At 39.1% G+C, this 12,843-nt stretch overlaps 1 protein-coding gene across 1 annotated transcript in view; it reads left to right on the top strand.

Moving 5' to 3' along the window:
- LOC103280044 (uncharacterized) overlaps positions 1–12,843 on the top strand; it is a 45,117-nt gene that overhangs the window by 16,781 nt on the left and 15,493 nt on the right. The window contains exons 3-6 of the mRNA XM_062961876.1: positions 8,693–8,816; positions 9,479–9,603; positions 10,807–10,897; positions 11,811–11,890. Coding sequence (XP_062817946.1) covers positions 8,693–8,816; positions 9,479–9,603; positions 10,807–10,897; positions 11,811–11,890 — 420 coding nt within the window. The remainder of the gene's footprint in view (positions 1–8,692; positions 8,817–9,478; positions 9,604–10,806; positions 10,898–11,810; positions 11,891–12,843) is intronic.

The raw sequence follows: 12,843 nt of genomic DNA, 5'->3' as shown, positions 1-12,843 counted from the left end.
TCTCACTCCAGAAGCGACTCAAGTTGCTCCTGACATGAAAAAAAAAAGCTGCATGGTATACGGTAGACTCCTGCAGAGGTGAGAGGATCCCTCTTGTCCTTTGCTGACCGTAGCATTTGTTGGATTTTCTTTGTGGGTCTGTAGATAGTTTGTAGATTGTGCTTCTTCATCAGTTTGCCTATGCCAGTGATGGCCAACCCATGACACGCGTGTCAGCACTGACACGCCTAGCCATTTTTGCTGAAACACTGCCGCATGCAGATTGATTGGATGACTATGTCTTTTGTGGCCAAATTTGGTGTGATTTGGTCCAGTGGTTTTCTTGTTTATTCCATGGGAATTATGCACATTTTATTATATCATTCTATTATTATTCTATTATTATTGTATTATATTATTATATTATTACTATTATATTATTATTATATTATTCATTATTCATGACTACATTGAAACTAGAATAGAGAGAAACTGCACGAGATACCATAGATTGTTGTACATGGAAATAATGGTAGTACAGTAGAGTCTCACTTATCCAAGCTAAACGGGCCGGCAGAAGCTTGGATAAGCAAATATGTGGGATAATAAGGAGGCATTAAGGAAAAGCCTATAAAACATCAAATTAGGTTATGATTTTACAAATTAAGCACCAAAACATCATGTTATACAACAAATTTATGACCGGGCTGGGCCGGGTTGTGGCGCAGCTGGCTAGTAACCAGCTGCAATAAATCACTACTGACCGAGAGGTCATGAGTTCGAAGCCCGGGTTGGGTTAAGCCCCCGACCATTAAATAGCCCGGCTTGCTGTTGACCTATGCAGCCCCGAAAGACAGTTGCACCTGTCAAGTAGGGAAATTTAGGTACGCTTTATGCGGGAGGCTAATTTAACTAATTTACAACATCATAAAACTGCCAGCAAAACACGAGGAAAGGAATGAGGAAGTACAGCCACTAGTGGACAGTGAAGCAACAGCTCCCCCTGTGACCGGAATCATGAAGCTGGAAAAAAATGTTAAATGCCTCTGTGTCCATCTATATATGTTGTTTGTCTGTTGGCACTGAATGTTTGCCATATATGTGTTCATTGTAATCCGCCCTGAGTCCCCTTCGGGGTGAGAAGGGCGGAATATAAATACTGTAAATAAATAAATAAATAAATAAATTTGACAGAAAAAGTAGTTCAATAGGCAGTAATGTTATGTTGTAATTACTGTATTTACTAATCTAGCGCCAAAATATCACGATATATTGAAAACATTGACTACAAAAATGGCTTGGATAATCCAGAAGCTTGGATAAGCGAAGCTTGGATAAGTGAGACTCTACTGTAAAAAGGTTTTGATTTATTAAATACAGTTATATATTACAACTAGCTGTGCCCGGCCACGTGTTGCTGTGGCGTTGTCTGGTGGTGTTGGTGAGAAATTGTTGAGGTAGTGGTGGTATTGAATGTCTGTTGTATGGTTGTCTTTATGTTTAGTATGCACACTGAAGTGGATTATATGGCAGTGTGGAGTCAAGATAATCCAGTTCAAAGCAGATAATATAAGATTCTAAATGGGTTATATAGATGTGGAAGGGCCTTTAGTCTACACTGCCATATAATCCAGTTAAAATCTGATAATCTGTGGAAGAGGCCTAAGTGAGGCCTAACTGTGCCTGTCCCCTGGGCTGAGTAGGTTTGCTAGGAGACCAAGTGGGCGGAGCTTAGCCTTCTAACTGGCAGCAATTGGATAAAAACAATTATTCCTCTCCCTGTAATTAGGACTTTATTTTTCTTTTCTTTTTGTTGTATCAACCTAGAGTCATGAATGATGGGTTGTGTTGTCAAATTTCGAGGTTGGGGGGCCTGTAGTTTTGTTGTTTTGTCCGCTGCCCTGATGCCATCACTCTTTTATATATATAGATTATACATTTTTGTTATTTAAACCATACATATTGTGAAATTATGGTTTTTTTCTCAAAGTGACATACCACCCAAGTCATGCTAGGTTTTTTAGGTGAATTTTGACACACCAAGCGCAAAAGGTTGCCCATCATTGGCCTATGCGGTCAGTGGTCCCCTTGATGTATGGTAAGAACACCTTTCCTCTGGGTGGATCTTTGTCTTGACTCTCCTGGCTTGCTCTTGGCTTTACAGCTCTTCTGATGTGCATGGTGGAATATATCCATTGGCCTGTAGAGCCCAGTTTAGGTGGTTTAGTTCACCTTCGGTTTGCCCATTTGTATTCCCTGTAGCGTCCACTAGATGTCACTATCGTACATGACATTCTCCCTTATTAGCTTAATTCGGGATGGGGGAGTTTGCAACACTGAGGACTTCTGTCTCCAGCGCAGGCGGGGCTTCGAGTTCAATCAAAGAAGCGTCACTTCCGCTTCCGCCAGCCCGAAGCCTTCCTCCTCAGGCATGGATCCCGCGCAGACGCACAAGCGGCGATGCGAGAGGTCAGTTTTCCTTTAGAGTGCCTTTTGCCTCTCGGTATAAAGGTGCATATAAATTTGCATTACAGCTTTCTGACTGTCTGTCTGTCTTTGCCAAGCTTGAAAAAATAGGACGAGGGGGCCCTATGGCACCACGCACCCCTCTTTCATCCTTCCCGCCAAATTCACCCATATTACAGTAGAGTCTCACTTATAATAATAATAATTATAATAATAATAATTAATTAATTAAATTATTTAATTATTTAATTAATTAATTAATTATAATAGGGTCCCATTCGTGGCTCTGGCTCACGAATGGGACCCTGAAGAAGGAGACAGAAGGCCTGATCCTTGCAGCTCAGGAGCAAGCCATCAGAACAAATGCAATCAAGGCCAAGATCGAAAAATCAGCTGATGACCCAAAATGCAGACTGTGCAAGGAAACCGATGAAACCATTGATCATATCCTCAGCTGCTGTAAGAAAATTGCACAGACAGACTACAAACAGAGACACAACTATGTGGCCCAAATGATTAATTGGAACTTATGCCTCAAGTACCACCTCCCTGCAGTAAAGAACTGGTGGGATCACAAACCTGCAAAGGTTGTGGAAAATGAACACGCAAAGATACTGTGGGACTTCCGAATCCAGACTGACAAAGTTCTGGAACACAACACACCAGACATCACAGTTGTGGAAAAGAACAAGGTTTGGATCATTGATGTTGCCATCCCAGGTGACAGTCGCATTGATGAAAAACAACAGGAAAAAATCAGCCGCTATCAGGACCTCAAGACTGAACTTCAAAGACTCTGGCAGAAACCAGTGCAGGTGGTCCCGGTGGTGATGGGCACACTGGGTGCCGTGCCAAAAGATCTCAGCCGGCATTTGGAAACAATAGACATTGACAAAATTACGATCTGCCAACTGCAAAAGGCCACCTTACTGGGATCTGCACGCATCATCCGAAAATACATCACACAGTCCTAGACACTTGGGAAGTGTTCGACTTGTGATTTTGTGAAACGAAATCCAGCATACCTATCTTGTTTGCTGTGTCATACAACGTCGTTGTGTCAATAATAATAATTTTATTTTTGTACCCCGCCACCATCTCCCCAGAGGAACTCGGGGCAGCTTACAGATATAAAACCAGCATACAGTATACGGTTTTACAAAAAACACACAAGTAAATTTAAAAGGCATTAAAAATCACGATCATTAAAAAACACATGAAAAACACAGCAATAAGAACATAAAATGAACTGGGCAAAGTGCACTGAGTGGAACTTGTAAACAAGAAGGAAGATTTAGGTGCTACAACGTCATGGGAAGAGCCTTAAACTGGGGTGAACTCTGAGGCTATGCCAAGGAGTTAACCAACAACTGGTCAGAAGAACCTGTTAGTACCAGGGTTTAGTATCCAACATATCCACTTATCCAACATAAATGGGCCAACAGAACGTTGGATAAACGACAATGTTGGATAATATTAAGGAAATTAAGGAAAGGGATTAAGGAAAAGCCTATTAAATGTCAAATTACGTTATGATTTTACAAATTAGGCACCAAAAATCATGTTTTACAACAAATCAACAGAAAAAGGAGTTCAATGCACGGTAACGTTATGTAGTAATTACAGTAGAGTCTCACTTTTCCTACATTCGCTTATCCAACGTTCTGGATTATCCATCGCAGTAGCCAGTGTTTTTGTAGTCAATCTTTTCAATACATTGGTGCTAAATTCATAAGTACAGTAATTACAGTAGAGTCTCACTTTTCCAAGCTAAACGGGCCAGCAGAAGCTTGGATAAGCGAATATCTTGGATAATAAGGAGGGATTAAGGAAAAGCCTATTAAACATCAAATTAGGTTATGATTTTACAAATTAAGCACCAAAAATCATGTTTTACAACAAATCAACAGAAAAAGCAGTTCAATGCATGGTAACGTTATGTAGTAATTACAGTAGAGTCTCACTTTCCCAACATTCACTTATCCAACGTTCTGGATTATCCAACGCAGTTGGCCTTTTAGTAGCCAATGTTTTTGTAGTCAATCTTTTCAATACATTGGTGCTAAATTCATAAATACAGTAATTACTACATAACATTGCTGTGTATTGAACTGCTTTTTCTGTCAAATTTGTTGTAAAACATGATGTTTTAGTGCTTAATTTGTAAAACCATAATGTACTTTGATGTTTAATAGGCTTTTCCTTAATCCCTCCTTATTATCTAACATACAGTAGAGTCCCACTTATCCAACATAAACGGGCCGGCAGAATGTTGGGTAAGCGAATATGTTGGATAATGAGGGATCAAGGAAAAATCTATTAAACATCAAATTAGGTTATGATTTTACAAATTAAGCACCAAAACATCATGTTATACAACAAATTTTACAGAAAAAGTAGTTCAATATGCAGTAATGCTATGTAGTAATTACTGTATTTATGAATTTAGCACCAAAATATCATGATGTATTGAAAACATTGACTACAAAAATGCGTTGGATAATCCAGAACATTGGATAAGTGAATGTTGGATAAGTGAGACTCTACTGTATTCGCTTATCCGAAGTTCTGCTGGCCCGTTTATGTTGAATAAGTGAGACTCTACTGTACTGTATTCACAAATTTAGCACTAAGACATCGCAATGTATTGAAAACATTGACTACAAAAACTTTGACTACTAACAAATTGACTGCAAATAAAAATAGAATTGCATAAAATGAATTTACAGTAACAACATTGTGGGAAATTAAATCCGTAAAAAGTTCAGTCCTTGCTGTCTAGAGAAACAGCTATATGGATCGGGGCGGGAGGCAGACTGCATTTGATAATCCAGAACATTGGATAAGCAAATGTTGGATAAGTGAGACTCTACTGTATATACTATCTATTCAAGACTAACTGGCCTGATTTCGCCCTATGATCGCTGGTTTTGTCTACAGTAGCTTTACCTTGCCGCTTTTATCAGAGGCAGTAGTGTTTGCACTTTCCAAGTGTTTGTCGATTTGTGGCCACCCCATTAACCTGTCAGAGAAAGGCCCCTTCCACACAGCCCCGACATCCCAGGATCTGATCCCAGATTATTTTCTTATCCCAGATTATCTGGCAGTGGAAACTCCTACAATCCAGTTTGAAGCAGATAATCTAGGATCAGATCCTGGGATGTCGGGCAGTGTAGAAGGAGCCAAAATTTCTTAGGCAAAATATGATTTTGTCAGTAGGTTGCTGTGAGTTTTCCAGGCTGTATGGCCATGTTGCAGAAGCATTCTCTCCTGACGTTTCTCCCACATCTATGGCAGGCATCCTCAGAGGTTGTGAGGTCTGTTGGAAACTAGGCAAGGGAGGTTTATATATCTGTGAAAGGTCCAGGGTGGGAGAAAGAACTCTTGTCTGTTAGAGGCAAGTGTGAATGTTTCAATTAATCCCCTTGATTTGCATTGAAAAGCGTTGCAGCTTCAAGGCTTGGCTGATTCCTGCCTGGGGAATCCTTTGTTGGGAGGTGTTAACTGGTCCTGATTCATGTCTGGAATTCCTCTGTTTTCAGAGTGCTTTTCTTTATTTACTGTCCAGATTTTAGAGGTTTTTTTAAAATACTGGTAACCAGATTTTGTTCCTTTTCATGGTTTCCTCCTTTCTGTTGAAATTGTTCACATGCTTGTGAACTTCAATGGCTTCTCTGTGTAGTCTGACATGGTGGTTGTTAGAGTGGTCCAGCATTTCTGTGTTCTCAAATAATAGGCTGTGTCCAGGTTGGTTCATCAAGTGCTCTGCTATGGCTGACTTCTCTGGTTGGTTTATTCTGCAGTGCCTTTCATGTTCTTTGATTTGTGTTTAAGCGTTGCCTTTGGTGGTCCCTATGTAGGCTTGTCCACAGCTGATTTTGTTAGTTCTTCAGTCTAAAATGCAGCCTACAGATTCAGGTATTTGTTAGCAATCCCCCATCCAAGAATTAACAAGGTTTAATTTCCAATATCTGATGGGATCTGGTACCTTTAGGGTCTCCACTTCCTATTTCAGAGCCTTAGCAGTGTAGATTTTTCTCCCTGTCTCAGCCAGAGCACCCATTTTCACCCAAAGGGCTGTTATGAGCAAGACAATTGTATGGATAAGCCATGTACGTAGATATTAGGCTGCTGTTACCAAAATGATAAAGTCTGTGAGACCTCCGCTTTGGGCATGTCCGTACAAGTTTCTTGATTCATTTTGGGAGAGAACTGATCCTTTCAACTGGTCCCACCAGGGCCCTCCCACCTGAAGCAGGCAGCGAGATGCTCTGCAATTGGGATAAAATCAGTTAAAATGAGGCAAAATTTTTATTAACGTCAATAAAATCAACCTGCTTAGCTAAATGATTTTCAATGAACACAATTGCTAGGTGGTTTTTTTTGCTAGATGATTAAAGCACTCTTGACTAGCTGTGCTTTGCCAATGAATTTGCTTCAATGAATTTGTCAGTCTGTGAAACATTCCTCCAACTAAAGAAATGGTACAGGCAGTCCCTGAGTTACAAACATCTGATTTGGGCCCCTTCTACATTTAGGTCTGTATGATTTCTTTTTCTCCATGAATGTCCCTTGCATGTCTCCCTTTCCCCATACCCCATATATGAACTATAAAATATAAAGTGCCACCCCTGTGTGACCCCAGCCCTCAAGGGAAACCCTCCAGACACTTGGACCTAATGTGCATGGTTACTGTAATGTTATATACATGTTGTTTTATATAACAACAACAACAACAACAATAATAGGTTGCTGTGAGTTTTCTGGTCTGTAGGGCCATGTTCCAGCAGCATTCTCTCCTGACATTTCACCTGCTTCTATGACAGGAATCCGTAGAGGTTTATTCAGAGGTCCGTCTTGTTTGTTACTTGGGGACTGCCTGTAACTGGTAACGTACAAACAGTTTTATGGCAAGGCAGATATTGGCAAATGTACCTTGTAAGGGTATGTTTGCATTCAGAAGTCTAATTGGGCTTCTTTCAGTGCCAAAAACTGTTTTGTGAATAAGATGAAGGTTTTTATGCAATAAGTCTTTTGACAGATCTTTACATGTTTTGTCGCATTTGTGGTCCATTGGCATAAAGTGTCTAAAAGCCGATAAATCACAAAGACGAAACCAAAAAGCAAGGATAAGAGAATAATATAATGTGCTTAATAAAATACCCTATTTATTTGTAACTAATGTTCACTTTTTTTTGGTCTAAATTACCTTGCCAAAGTTAGGGTATGCATTAGATTTACATCATTTAGTGCTGAGCCAAAGCAGAAGGGGAAGCTGTTTCAGGAACGCCTGGAGCTGAGGGGTGTTGCCCCTAATTTAACTGCCATGGGTCAATGCTATGCAATCCTGGGATTTGTAGTTTGGTGAGGCACCATCATTCTTTGGCAAAGAAGGCTAAAGACCTTGTAAAACTACATGATTTCATAACATTAAGCCAGGGCAGTTAAAGTAGATTCGTTCTACAACATAGATGCACCCCAAGGTTTTCTTTCCTGTTGCTGAAAGTTTTGGTGTTTCAACATTTCTGTTATTATAGAAGGAAATCTTAAGTAATCAGCAATTGTAATGTGCGCTTTTTGGGACCAGATCACAAAGAGCACACTTTTTGCCTCTGCGCATTGCATTTGGCAGCAAATACTTTTTTTTTTTTTGGTTTCAGGGTTTTGAAAATTGAGGTGTGCATTACATTTGGCGCATTAGACTTGAGTAAAAATGGGTAATTAATTTTAGATAGGTGGATAAAATAAATGTCTCTCTTTGTTTTTGTTCATCTTACTTAGCTGGCCACGCTGGGCCCCCCAATCCCATGTCCCCAGGCTAGAGTCGCTTATGGGGCCACGAGTCCCACAATAGGAATTATGAACCATGAAAACACAGCAAGCTTAGATTTCAGAAAGGAGCAATATTACTTTGGAGGAACTTTTGTTTCTTGTATTACAGTACTGTTTTTCCTGGGAGCCTGTTGTTTAAATCTGTTAAATCTTCATGAAAGCTACTTCTAGATTATGGGTGGGAGTTATATGGCCCTCCAAACATTGATGGAATTTATGATTTGCTTTGCATTGTAAATGATAGAAAATGCTGGGAGTTGCAGTTCAGTGAATCTGGGGGGCTGAATTAATCCCAACTCAGCTCTATATCCTGGCAGTTAGAGCAAAAGTTGTATAGTATCTTATGCGGTCTTGTATTACATTCCAGTTCTGTCTTTTCTGCAATACCTTGACTTCACCGAAACGTTGTTTCTAGCTTGGGTAGTGAGGACAGCCCAACAAAAAGGCCGACTTACCTGGAACCTTGGATTGTGAATCTTCTGCTCGACTACGAAAAGCCTGACACCGAAGAAGACGCACAATTTGGGCATGTCCTGAAGGTAAATTAATGTATTTTTTCCTCAGTGGGAATGCATAGGGACCGCTTTTTTTCCAAGGAATCAAGGACAGAAAAGGCATTGAAGACAAAAATTAGAAAGAAAATGCTAATCTAGATGGGCTAGAGGGGAAAAAAACAAGGAAAAAACACTCTGCTCTGGTCACTGACAGGAAGAATTTGTTTTGAGTCCCAAGAGGGAGAAGTCAGCAAAGTCTGTTTGTTTCATCTACAGTAAACGGGCAGCCCGAATGTAGGATAACCAAAACTGTTAGATAATAGGGATGCCCTATTATGTCTAGCAACATACAGCGGGCTTTTCCAAAGTGCCTGGTGCTTGCTGGGAGGAACAAAACATTTCCCTCCCGGCAAGCAACCCGCTTAGAGAAGTCCACTGCATATTACTGCCTAGCAACGCACAGCGGGCCTCTCCAAGCGCCAGGTGCTTGCCGGGAGAGAAAAGTCTGCGCCACCGGTGTCTCATCCTTCCAGCAAGCACCCTGGACCACGGTGGCTGGCACATCGAATTATACAGACTGTCGGATAACCGGATCGTGAGACCTTATTTTTTCATTCTGTCTTTGAATTACATGGATTCCTCTTCTTATCATCCTAGAGAATGTCTGATTGTATTTTTTTACCGTTTCCTTGCAAATTTCCCACTAGGTTTTGAATGATGCGAAAGATCTAAATCTGGATGAAAAACGTCCAGCGGTTGTTCTGCGCATCGCAGATGGACGTCACTATATTCGGGTAGTTGTTGCAGATAATGCTCTTCAGGGAACACCATGGTAAGTTTTGAGCTTTGCTTTGCATTCTAGGTAAGATAGAAGTAATTAATTCTGACATTGTTATGTTCTTGGAAAATTGGTAAAATTTAGCATTTGGTTAATAAGTCAACATGCAGACATATCAGTAATCTCAGATATTTCCTCCCTAAGGATAAGTTAAGGGAAAATACTCTCTTATTGTCATGCCGCACATCCTTCTTTCCATTGTTCTTTGAATCACCACCAGTTTTTCCTCCTCTAATTTTGTGGTTGTCCATATTTCAGACGCATATAATATTGCCAGTAAAACTGTAACGTTGAAGATATCTGCTCTGATGTTCATTGGCAGCTTATCATCTGTTAGTACTTGTATGATTTACCTAAATAAAAGGTTCAATTTGGCTTGATGAGCAGCTGGATGAGAGTACGCTTGCCATTAGATCTTGTTTGTGTTTTATTTACTCAGTAATTAGTATCAAGAAGCATACTGGAGGAGATGAATTGTCCGAGAGACTAATAGCTATTGAGAGCTTGGCATTAGATTTTCTGAAAGGCCAGAGAAATTGAAAACGATCGGGGACTTAGTGGGTTGAAATTAAGGGAAATTGCATAAGTCGTACTCACTTAATGGGTCTTTTAAGACACTCCTGCAAACCTACAGATAGAATAGAAATTTATCTGAAATAGAAGATTTCTTTTATGATATACACACATTCCATAACAGTATTACATGATTTTGTAAAATTCTGTTGGTTGTTAATAGAGAAACAGGATGAAATAAGCCTGTACATGATAGCATTATTTTATTATTTAAAAAGTTTATTGATTTTCTTGAAACTCTGTAATAAATAGATGGTTTTTGTAGAAACAGTTGCTGGAGATTGTGAGCTATTTCTACAAAGGTCTCAAAGTAAAAAAAAAGTTATTTTTGTGAATAACTTACTTAGCTGAGTAGGAAGTGAATGTCCAGTTGCACAAAATCAGAAAATCAACAAAAACTGTCATCTGGATTTAACATTGATTAAAAGTTGTCTGAGAACTTGACAAAATAAAGGAATTGCTTAATGAAAACTTGCATGGATGTCTCTGTTTTGGTTGTCATTGCTAATAAGTTTTCAAAACAGATATATTTATAAATTAGTTAATTGTCCCCTTTTCATACATTATGTGTGTTGTTGATGACTTACAGTTGAAATACCATTCATTTTTCTCTCTGACTCTTAGCTGTCTATCACTGTCTGGATATTCCAGTATTGTTGGCCAGTTCATCATCCTGAAGAATTATAGAGTGTGTTTTAGAGAGGCAACCAAAGTGGTAAGGCATATCTTTTTAATGATATGATTTTTAGCACAACTGCATGTATTCTGTTACTTCAGTGTCTTGATGTCTTGATGTGTCTTGATGATCTTACATGTTTCAGAAATTCTTAAATTGGTGCAGAAATAATAAGAAACTGGGCATTCAGGATAGTCTGGAGAATGAGTAGCTGGTCAACTGGATGGTACTAGATCTGTAGAAGGGCAGTCATTAATTTATCTGTTGGATGTGCTGAGATGGAAGGAACATGAAATTCTCTGGGCAAGACAAATTGTACTACTTATTTTCTGTCTCTAATAAGTCTCTCCTTTGAAAATTCTATATGCACTGTATCCACAACTGTTTTTCCTTGGTGACATCCTAGGGATGAACTCCATTAGTTTGGGTAAAAGAGAAATGTGTATCTTTGATTCCTAACAGAATGAATTTTGTTCTGATAAAGTCTCGTGTCTACTGTCTGCATTATACATTTCTTTGCTAGATAAATGCTTCTAAAATATTTTTTCATGGCTATTTCTTTAAGATAAAATTGAAAGCCAAAATTGTCAAAATCAAATTCTCACAGGGACAGAAAGTGCGGTGATGTCTCCTGAACAGGAGCACAGACAACAAACCCTTTCCTGTACAATCAAAGCCAAAAATATATTTATATCTATATCTATATATATGTTTATATCTATTTATCCCTATCTATTTCTATCTATTTGACTGGAGTTATACTTTAAAAATGTACCTGTTCTGACTCACATACAAATTCAGCTTAGGGACAAACCTACAGAACTTATCTTGTTCATAACTTGGGTACTGTTTTCATGCTATTACATCAACCTTGAGGAGAATGGGGTTTGTTTTATTTGGGAGGGATCCATTATGCAGGCACATCTCTAACTGCGCCTTTTTTCACTTTTAGGAGGATTGTGAATTCTACCTCACCCTCAATTGTTTCCAAGTAACATCCATGAGAAGGCGGGAAATGCAGCAGCGGGACTGGTGAGACTTTTTCTGATCTCTGTTATACATAGTCTCTCTTTTTCTCTCTTTACCACGTAAAGCAGGCAGTCAGATAATCATACACATATGTGTAGTTCAGAAAGGGAAAAGGGAAACGGATTTTCACATGAATTTGCAGTACATCATATTTTACTGAAATGAGAAATCTACATCACAATTTAGTGAAGCACAGCCAGGTCACTCAGCTGAGATTTGGAAAGAATAATGATCAAAGGAAAGGCAGACTGCCCTGAAAAAGACAAAACAGTGGCTTCAGAGAAAATGCTAAGATGTTTTGGCTTGTCCCAAAAAACATATTCTTCCTTGTGATTAATTTTTCTGGCTTCTAACAACAACAACAACAACAACAACAACAACAGTGAATCTAACCCACCCCCTCTCCCCGAAGGGACTCAGGGTGGCGTCCAAGTACAAAGAGAAATATTCAATACCATATACAATCATAAAAACAAAAGCAAATATTCAATGCCATATACATAAAAACACAGCACAATAAAATCATAGTTTAAAAAGTGCATATAAAATAGACTATGGGGAGGATAAACGATCAAGTTTATGCCACTTTTTCAGTGTACATAATTTAAATATAAAATTCCACTCTCAGTTCTCTTCAGAAAAGCCTGCCAAAATTAGAAAACACTGTTGTTTAGTGATAAAAGTGAATGTTTTATGTGCACACTTTGAACTGCGGTCTGGCTTGAAAACACCACCCACATTGTTTTACTTAACTCACCATTGCATCTCAAGGCAGAAAGTCATAAACCTATAATACCCCAAATCGGTATTATAATAATAATATAATAATAAAACTTTATTAAACCGCCGATCTGTGGAACTTGCTGACTGGAAGGTTGGTGGTTCGAATCCATGTTGTTAGCCCCAGCCTCTGCCAACCTAGCTGTTTGAAAACATGCAAATGTGAGTAGATCAAT

The sequence above is a fragment of the Anolis carolinensis genome, unplaced genomic scaffold (genome assembly GCF_035594765.1).
Source record: "Anolis carolinensis isolate JA03-04 unplaced genomic scaffold, rAnoCar3.1.pri scaffold_9, whole genome shotgun sequence".
In the NCBI taxonomy this organism is placed as follows: domain Eukaryota; kingdom Metazoa; phylum Chordata; class Lepidosauria; order Squamata; family Dactyloidae; genus Anolis; species Anolis carolinensis.
This window is presented reverse-complemented; position numbering and strand designations above follow the sequence as displayed.